At 42.9% G+C, this 9,700-nt stretch overlaps 1 protein-coding gene across 12 annotated transcripts in view; it reads left to right on the forward strand.

Moving 5' to 3' along the window:
• ARFGAP1 (ARF GTPase activating protein 1) overlaps positions 1 to 9,407 on the forward strand; it is a 369,057-nt gene extending 359,650 nt beyond the window's left edge. For all 12 annotated transcript variants that reach the window (XM_069650786.1, XM_069650787.1, XM_069650788.1 and 9 more), the window contains one exon: positions 874 to 9,407. In XM_069650786.1, the coding sequence (XP_069506887.1) occupies positions 874 to 1,231 (358 nt within the window). In that variant the 3' untranslated portion in view covers positions 1,232 to 9,407. The remainder of the gene's footprint in view (positions 1 to 873) is intronic.
• Positions 9,408 to 9,700: the final 293 nt, after the last annotated feature.

The following is a 9,700-nucleotide window of genomic DNA, read 5'->3' on the forward strand; positions in this document are numbered from 1 at the left end:
ACGTGTGCCACTAGCCCAGAAAGCTAGCTGATTAAGTGTATTGGTCAACTGGGAATCATGATCGCTTGCTTTGTTGCTCATGTATTGTTGGTTTTAACCCGTACAACGTAGCAAGTTGAGTTTTGGTTTAACCATGAAAGTATTTTCTTTGTCACTTATTATGCTGTCATCACCCTCTCTTTTCAGTCAAATGTTTCTATTTGTGTTCTTAATTTGATACTTTGGTTATTCTGGGGCTTGTATTTTACTTCCTCATTTGAAGTTTTATTGTTTTTACGGAAGCTCAGGCAATTCATGATTTTCTGTTTTGGCATCTTTTTTTATGGCTGATAACAGTGTACATTAATTGTTCTGAAGAAGGGTGAGGGGTGCATTCTGGTTCCCAACTCATTCTGCCCCCACAGTCCAGTGTTGGACTCAAAGTACAATTTTGTGCCTCAGCGATAATCGGTTCAGGTGTGCGAAGTTACAACACTGTCGATGGGTACAAGGAATTTTGTTACTGTGGTTTGTCCTAGCCAGCCAAAAACCAACACTACCTACTGTATGGCTCGATATCAGGGGGAGGGAAGGCTACTTGTTTCTACTACCCTGCACAGCCATGCTTTTGCTGTCCAACGTCCATTGCTGTTAATAACACATTGAGCTGATTAGATGTGTTGCTTCAAAGCGTATTCTGCATTTTGTTAGTATACTTAAATGAGTGCCTTCACCAGTACAGATGCTGAAGAATGGTTGACACTATGTGAGGTTGGTCTAAGGTTCCTCTTAGCGGTTTTCTATTGTTTAAAAGCGATATGTTTTTTCTGTTATACATGGTTCTTTCCATGCATCCGTTACTTATTGGCTATCCCCTCTTTACTTTCTTAATAGGCCTACGATGAATGATGGCTACCAAAATAGTGGTGAAGATGGCTACCAGAACAGCACCTCTGGCAAAACTTTCTGGGAAACCTTTGGTAGCCCAGATGCCACAAAGGCCCACAAATCACCTAGCAGCGATAGTTGGACTTGTGCTGATAATTCCACTGAGAAGAAGAGCTCTGACAGCTGGGACATCTGGGGTCCCGAGCCACCCTCCAACAACCAGAACAGCAACAGTGACAGCTGGGACAACTGGGAGAGCAACTGGGAGAGTGCAGGTGCTGATGCCAAAAACAAGAAAGCTCCTACAGATAAGCCGGCAAAAGCTCCAGCAGGCGACGATGGATGGGACAATGCAAACTGGTAGCACATACTGCGAAGGGCCGGAAGGTCTGTACTGACCATCCAGGAACTGGAACAGGCCCTGTGCACCCCTCTTGAAATGTTCTCCTGCCTGATCCCAATTCATCCTGTACTGTATTCAAGCTGGTACACTGCTGGGTTTGCTTTTCAGTGGTCCTTGCTCATCCATGAAGGTCATCTCTCCAAAGGAACTTGTAGATGTTGTCTCTGTTGTGGAACTGACAAAGACCAGTTTTGGAACGCTGTGCTCCCTGTTCATCTCTTTACCCAGCCTTGTGAGGTCGAATTCTAAACAGTCATCATTTTTTGTTTTTTTTTGTTTTTGGATTTAAATTATTTGAATGCTGTTTGGGGTGGGATATAGCATGCACTGGCCGTTGTGGGGGAACTCCAGGGAGTGTGGGGGGGGGGGGGGGATTGTCTGTTGCACCAGTTAACACGACCATCTGCCCATGACCTTCAGGTCACCTGACATCTTTATATCATCTTTTGGAAACCTGCCTTTTTTACTTTGATGCTGCTCTTACCTTGCACAAAGCAAGCTTGGTTTAGTGGCTGAAAATTGAGGCAAGGTGGTCTGGTTTGAGCACAGCACAGATCTACTTCTGTTTCGGTCCTGTGCTAACTAGCCCATTTTTTATTCACTACCAGCACTTATTATATTTAATGGTTATGTCATCTTAAGTGTTCCTTTCAATATTACCAAACTCCTACCAGTATTTATAAATTAAAGTGGGACTTAGTTTTGATACGTCTGTATTGTAGTACTACAGTGCAGTGCTAGAAATGCTCTAGAAATCACCTAAGGAGATGGTGGTGTTCCAGCAAGGATAAATCGCCTTCAGTTCAGACATATTACACCTCTTGAAATATTGAGCCACCATTTTGCAGCCTTTTTTTCTCTTCTAAATGTCCATAATTTTTCCAAGAATAGCTTATAGTGACTGCACAAAATCAAACCCATTCCTATCTAGAAGGTATTTGTCAAGAGATCCTTCACTATAGCCTAATCATTTACAATATTTTCTGGATTTCTTGCTGTTTGTTTTTTTCTTCTTTTCATAAATTGTTCTATTAACATTACATGGAACTCTGATGTGCAGATCAAGCATCAGTTTCCATCTGTCTCTGGTTTCTAGGATTGTCTATTTCTCATTGTTGATTTCAACTATTTGCATGGCAGACGAATGAAAGGAACTGGAGAGGAATCACGGACTCTTGTTAATTTTAAGAGGTATGGTACAACTCTATGGTAACTGTAGCTGTTTCAATGTTTTCAAATATGGTAAAAGACCATGGTTTGGCATCCTGGTATCTTTGAAGGATTGATTGAAGATTGCTGGGTTAAACAAGTTGGCGAGGTAGGTGCGATGGTAAGAGTTCTCAGCAAATGGAAGGAAAAAAGGAGTTGGCCACACACCTTTGCTGCTGAGCCTTGCCAAACACAATGATCTATGCTTAATGCCAACAAGGCAAGGCGTTCGCTCTCCTTCCCATGCCCCTTTTTAACTGGATGTTAATAGCAGTTTCTTCACCCTAGTAACACATCACGCTGATCCCATTAGTCCTTCTGTGAGAAACGCAGGCATCCTTGTGGACTTGAATGTGTCTGTAGTCCTGCAGATTGACACTGTTAGCCAAGCTATTGTTTTCGAATTCCTAAGCCACATAGGCTCATTTCATTTTAGGAAAATGGCTATGAACTTGCTGCTCAAATACATCAATAATGTCTGCCTTAATGGCCTGAAGCAAACACTTCCACAGGAGTGGAAGTTGGCATTCAATTTAAAGACTTGTTTCAGAAATGTTTTTGGAAACTGGCAATACCCATCACTAACCTCTGAAAATCAACGTTTATTGACTTGCCTGAGAACCCTTGTCAACCCAAATAATTCAAAGTGATGAACCCAGTTTTAGACCATTACAAAAGGAGGGCACTGATTTAGTTTCAGTGGACTAAACTCTGTTCAAAGCTTGTAACCCTCTTCCATTTAGTAAAAGTTTGACATTTCTAGCCTCTCCCACCACTCCCCCAGTAACTCACCAAGAGTAGGTCTATGGTCACTCTTTCACCCAAAAAGATATTGAACCATATGGTGTGCTATATATACGGAGTACATGTTTACATCCTGCCGTCCAGGCTGGGCTTGGGCAGGAGCCTGTTTGACCGCATGCCTGCAGACATTGATTTACTGGGCTGATTAAGAGGTTTGTTTTCTGATCGCCATACCAATGATGAGTGGTGTGGATTCCTCTTGGCATTCACACTTCCACTTCTCAGTTGTAGTTGTTGACCTCCAAATGGACTGAGACGTTAGTTGAGAAGGATACCTCACCTGAGAGAACCAAGCTTTCAGAGCACATCGGCAGTCTCTGAAGTGTGTTGGACTTGGGTCTCCAATCCCGTAAATAGGGTTTCTTGGCTCCGCTACAATCCTGTGGAAGCTGCAAGGGATCACAAAGCCTGCCCCCCATTTTGGGTTGCAGCTACCTTAATGTGAAGGTTGATGGCCATAATGGACCTTGTCTAAATGTTTTAAGTTCTGCACTTGCAACAGCCTTCCACAGTCTGACTCTGTCACCCCTAAAGTGATGGAGGGGTTCACATGGTCTGAAAATGGGGAGGAAACCCTTCTCTGTGATCAGTGGACAGTGATTGACAGAGGAGCAAAAGTTGCTCAACAGACTGTTAATTACCAAGTATAATTGGAATTTTGCTCTTGTCACCGTGCAGAGTTTCTGCTGTGGCCTGTCCTCATGAAAGGGGGAGTCATACGGTTTTCTTATAGGGAATACATGGAATCTGCTGTAGATCTGGAAAAAGGCAACATCGAGTAGAATAAAACCTCAGGCAGAGTTCCTGGGTATGAACGTTCTAGTATTGCATGACACAAAACTGAATTTACTCCAGTGTCAGGCTTGTACAGTGTGTAATCGAGGAATGCTGTGGGGCTGAAGGTACATGGTGTTTGGGAAGTACAGGGTTCCCGCTCCTCCTTTTGTTTGCATATTCTAAGGTGCCAATGCACAAGTGATTAAGATGACTAGGCACTGCACCATTGCAACCCGGATTGTGTCTACATGCTCTTTAACCCCCACCCCGTCCTTAGACTATCAATCCTCTGAAAGTTGCGATCAGTCACACATTTTCCTTTATGTTAAGAGGCACAGTTTTTCATCTAGCATCTCTGCGTGTGTAGCTCTTGAAAAGACTGGAAGACAGCAATCCATTTGTTTTGGATGAAGGTATTTGATGTTTTAAATTGAGCCAGACAGTCTTCCAATAGGAAGGACCTATTGGGAAAAGGAGTGCTGTTTTTTGGTTGTTGGTTCTTCTGCCTTTGTTTTACTGTGGTTACGTGGCAGGCATTTAATCTCTTGGTTTGAGATTACCTTAGATGATGTCTTGGCTTCTCCTTAGGATTTACTGAAGGTCCTTGTGTAAATATGCAGCTTAGCAGAGTTCCCAATCTTTCCTGAATTTCACATATAATCATGGGTTTCCAGCGGTCCCAGTAGTGCCTGTTGAATTGTTTAGCTTTCAGAACAGTTTTAATTACTGTTGCATATGCGAGGACTGTCCTGTGAGCCACTGCATATATTGTTTTTCCCCACAGAATCATGGGCCGTAGGATTTTTCTTCACTTTTCGCCAAAGTGGAAGATCTAGTGAGATTTGCATTTTTATTTCCTTCCCAGGTTAGCCGTTGGATAACGAGCAATTTTTGGGTGGCACAACGCCCAAAAACATGCATTTTCCAGACCTATGCTGTATTATTTTGTGCACTAATTTGAAGTTGTGAACGCACAGCTTCTTTTATGCCAAATCAGTAGCCAATCTGTTTGTCAGGAGTTTGTGTGGGAGTCTTTTTAGCGGGCATATGTGCTACTGTGCATGCTATTAGTAAACTGCACAGAATGATACTCGTGCTGGAGTCGGACTTGGCAGAATAATCCTAAGGAACATTATTTCTGATTGCTTGCATTCCATGTCAGAGCAATCAACCCTGGTGGATCAATCTTTTCAAATGTAATCGCTAGGCTCTGTTATGGATGATGGAAGGAATCGATCTTAGTTTAGTCCAAACTCTTCTCTTGAGGGTCGTGTGCCTGCCTCTAATCACATGCCCCTGATCAGACCGAACCCCCCCCCCCCTTTTTTTTAAAAAATGTATGTATTTAAATAATCGTTCTGGTAGTCTCTAAATCTGTCAGTTTAGGATTGCCCTTGCATTTTGTTCTAGTAAAGTGGTGTTACATGAGCAAAAAGATTGCAGTACGTTTGCTTGAGTGCGGGAGCAATGCAGGCATTAGAATTGTGCCTGTGACTGTCCACTTTAGAAATTCGTCCAACTTTTTATGGTAAGTTTTAACTTCTCTCTCTCGATATCCCCCATCACTGCGAGCAACATAGAACTAATAGCATGCACACTTGGCATGGCTTTGATTTCCCTCTAAAGCTAGGTTTTTTAAATAAAAACGCTAATGGCACTTTGTGAACTACCCTTATGGACATAGGTCTCTCTATTTGGTGATTTTATTTGGTGACTGCAAGTTTAACTAGTCTGCGAGGTTGCTCCCTCTTTCAACCGGAGGGTCCAGACCGGAACAAACTAGCAGGAAGGTGAATGCACTCCCATTTCTACTTGCAAATAATACTCTATTGCTCTTGCTTTGCAGTGGTTAATCTAGCACGTTACACAGCTATTCTAAGCCTTCTGAAACCAGTGGGCGGGAGGAGATCTTGCAACTTTTCCAGTTAATCATGTTTCGTGTCCCTCCACACGAAGCGTCAGAAATGCACCATAGCAGCAGTCGGGATTAATGGCTAGTTTTGGTTAGCGAGTGCCACTCTAGCACCACTTGTGCATGTGTATTAGCAGAGAAATAACTTCAACCATTTAAAATGTAACAGCTTTTTTCCAGTTACTCAGTACTTATAGAAACATCAGCATTTCCAAAGGGCGGGGCAATGGCTTCATCCCGAGTCATGCTATTCCCACAATACTTTGTAGAATTTGGCTGTTATTGAGTGCTAGTTGCGAAATAGTTTCAGGTGTATCTCAATGAAAAGAGAAAATGCAAGTTTTAATATTGAATGTAGTTTTGATATGTAAACATTTGTGCACTTCTCCACTTTATAATGCACCCCGTCGATTCATTCCCCATTCACTCTTTTTGGTGACATGGCCTGTTTTTATTTTTAAAAAGCTCCCTGCTCCTGGCACCGTGCGATGTGGCGTAAGCATGTTTGTAGGATGCATGCTCCACAGAGTTCCTGGACTAACTTCAATCAAGGCTGCTTCTGAACCGGCCATAGTGCGTAAGCAGAGTCAGTAGGGGGTGTGTGCGTCTGCATGGGCGGGCTCTTTCATCCCTTTCATCTTGCATAATCAAATATCTTTTTTCACAATCATGAGAAGTACCATCATTGCGTTGTGGACACAAAGTGCACTGTGCCTGATAACCAACAGTGAAATTTAGATCTTTCAGGCCGTCCCTGAAACAGTGAAATATCATGTTGAGGCATCTCCGAAGGCATGCATGACTTGCGATGTGTGTTCTCTGCCTGGGCTGGTGTGGTACATGCAAAATCTTTCTATCTGTGAAGGGTGTTGTGAACATTGAATTTATGCGAAGAAATGGCATTACTGGCTAACATTTCTGTCATGTCTTGATTGTACCTGCACGCCTTGGTCTCTTCCAATGCTACCCTCTTCTTTTACCGCTTATGTCTGCCTTTTCACAGAAGGTATCAATAAAACCCCCTTCCAACTACATATCCTTCTGTCCTCTAGCTACTCCTCCAATGTCAAATCCAAGTTGTGAAGTGGAAGTCTCAACCATAGCGTAGCAGTTTGGGGTCTAGCAATTGCACTCATTTAACTCCTATGTCAACTTAAGCCAATGACTCTCTTCATAGATGCGCTTCCTCTCTGCCCTTCAACGTACCCATGGCCATTTTTCAATTATGGAGAAATTAAGCAAACTGTTTCAAGTGACCTGATCATTAACTGGGAAGTAGCCATTTTGTTGGAATCAACAGTTGTTATATTAAGCTGTTTTTCTGGGGGATGCTGTAGTATGTGGCATTGCTCTGAATGATTTGCAGCTTAAGCATTACAAACCTCACAGCTCATCTAGGGAATGGGTCAACCAGTGTGAGTCTGCGTCAGAGCCAGAGGTCTTGCCTGCTTAAATGTGACAACCAAGCTTCATTTACATGGCCATTGTATGTTTCAAATGTTAGATTTTCTTTCCTTGGTCTGAGGGGCTGATGGAAGGTTTGGTGGTAGAAGGGACACGCCATCTGGAAAAAACTTGATCTAACTAGCCTTTAAGTAAATTACATAAGCAAGCTACTTTGGTATCCTGGCTAGCTTGGTAGGCAGATATGCCATTCAGCAAAGCTGGGTGCGGTTTTGGCAAACTTGAGGGTGCTCTTACCGCAAGCAAAAGGTGTGTAAATAACAATCCCTGTCCAAACGAATTGCTTATAGCCCACATTGCCTGTATGTTCCTGTTCACAAAGTGATAATTCCTTCCTTCTCAGACTACCAGTGGATTGCTTTTTGGATGCAGATGGCATTGTTTTTGGTGGATTGCTAGAAGTAATGCAGCAGGTTGTACTATAGAAACCCCCCATCAAACGGTGTCTGAGTTGAAGCAAATGAACGCAAACACCTAACTGCAGGTAATGGTACAATTGAGCCTTTTACTCTCTGATATGCTGCTGCTACCACGTGGGCGTTGCCCCACGTATATGCGAGGAGCAGGTCCCTAGCACCATACAAAGGTGCTGATTATTACCGGAAACCCCACCTGTTGACACCTACTGGTGGGTATGAATGTCCCCTTGCAAGTATGTCTGGGACATCAGCATCTTGAACTGTGATCGATTGCAAAGTGAGTGAGAAATTGTCCAGGCCTTGTGGGCTAGAATCCTGACAGGTTTTCAGGATATCCCTAATAAGAAATATGCATATATTTAGAATCATTATGCAAATGTATCTCATAAATATTAATGAGGGTATACTGAAACTGACATGTTTTTGTCCCACGAGGCCTTGAGGTGATCAACTGGGCATTGTTCATGTTATCGTTCAGTAATAGTGACATTTAAGCTTCTTAACATAGTATGATGGAAGTACCTTCCTCAACCCCTCGAATGGTTCTTGATGAGCATTTTTGTGGCCTTGTAACGTTTTTGTTTGTTTTCATTGCGAAATCTGCCTCTTATCTGTGGCTACACTTTTCCCTTTTCTGGCAGCTGCTGTTCTCCAGTTCTTGGCCCCTGTTTCAAAACTATACTTGTACGCTCTAGATATGTGTACCCTTTGGAGATGGAACTAGTTTACGCTGACGCCTGCATGCTGCGGAGTAACTGTTCTATGGCAGCGAGAATGGTCCCTTCTGATTGATAAATGGGTAGTTGCCTTTAAATCCACTCCAGTATATATTGCAGTTTTATCTCCTGCTCTGAAGCATCTTCCCCTTTGTTTGAGAAACTGTAGGAGTTGTGTATAAGCCGAGTGGATACTGACTAACACACAGCTCTGCTCCTGGGGTCATCAATAACATGTTTGCCCTGCTTCTTCCTCTGGTTTTCGGGCACCATTTCTGCATCATTCCTCACTTGTGCTCTGCCCACTGCTGAGGTCTGGGTCTATTGTGCTCTGGTACATTGGACCTCTGCCTGGCCTGTTTGGGCATGGAGTGGTAGGATGGTGCTGGGGAGAGCCTTGACAGTGTTCAATCCATCTGCAGTAAGAACCCAAGAGCATTAGTTGTCAAACCTGTTAACCATGGTTCTCTTCCTAGAATACTTTGCCCATCTTGTGTGAACAATATACCTGTATTACAGGCCGGTGAATCTAGATTTGGGGATTCTTGGCACTGCCCTCATGATTAAGCCAAGTGTGTCTCCACTGTAGTGCTGAAATGCTTGACCATGCGTTGTAATATCTGGATTTTGATGATGTTGCGTTTTTAGTTTTTTTAAAATACTCATTTTTGTGCAGTCAAACTTTGTAACATTCCATAGATTTGATAATGTATTGACGTTAAAAGTGTAATATTTCTGTGCAATATATGAGGAGCCATTGGAGACTCCCATGTCATTTTGTTTTCTTCAATACTGCATCGTAGTGGGGTCATGCATTAAATATGTGAAGTACTGAGTCCAATGTCCAGAGTGTCTTTTTTCCATAGGTGTTGTGCACTTTTGTTGGGTAAGAATGAGTGCAGTCCAACTGGTGTGGGACTACACAAGACTTATCTGCTTGGTATTAGTGTCGCAGTTTATTACACGGTCACACTCAAGTCAGGGAGCTCCTTCCCCCACAATGAATGTGGTGTGGTGAGGCATCCAACCTGTCTTGCGCACACCCACAACAAATACCTGGTGCCACAATGGACTAGGAACTCAGCCGGTGTGTATTAAAATATATTTATTAATTTATTCAGCCAAATAT

This window comes from Ambystoma mexicanum, chromosome 3p (genome assembly GCF_040938575.1).
Source record: "Ambystoma mexicanum isolate Mex_15411 chromosome 3p, UKY_AmexF1_1, whole genome shotgun sequence".
Classification (NCBI taxonomy): domain Eukaryota; kingdom Metazoa; phylum Chordata; class Amphibia; order Caudata; family Ambystomatidae; genus Ambystoma; species Ambystoma mexicanum.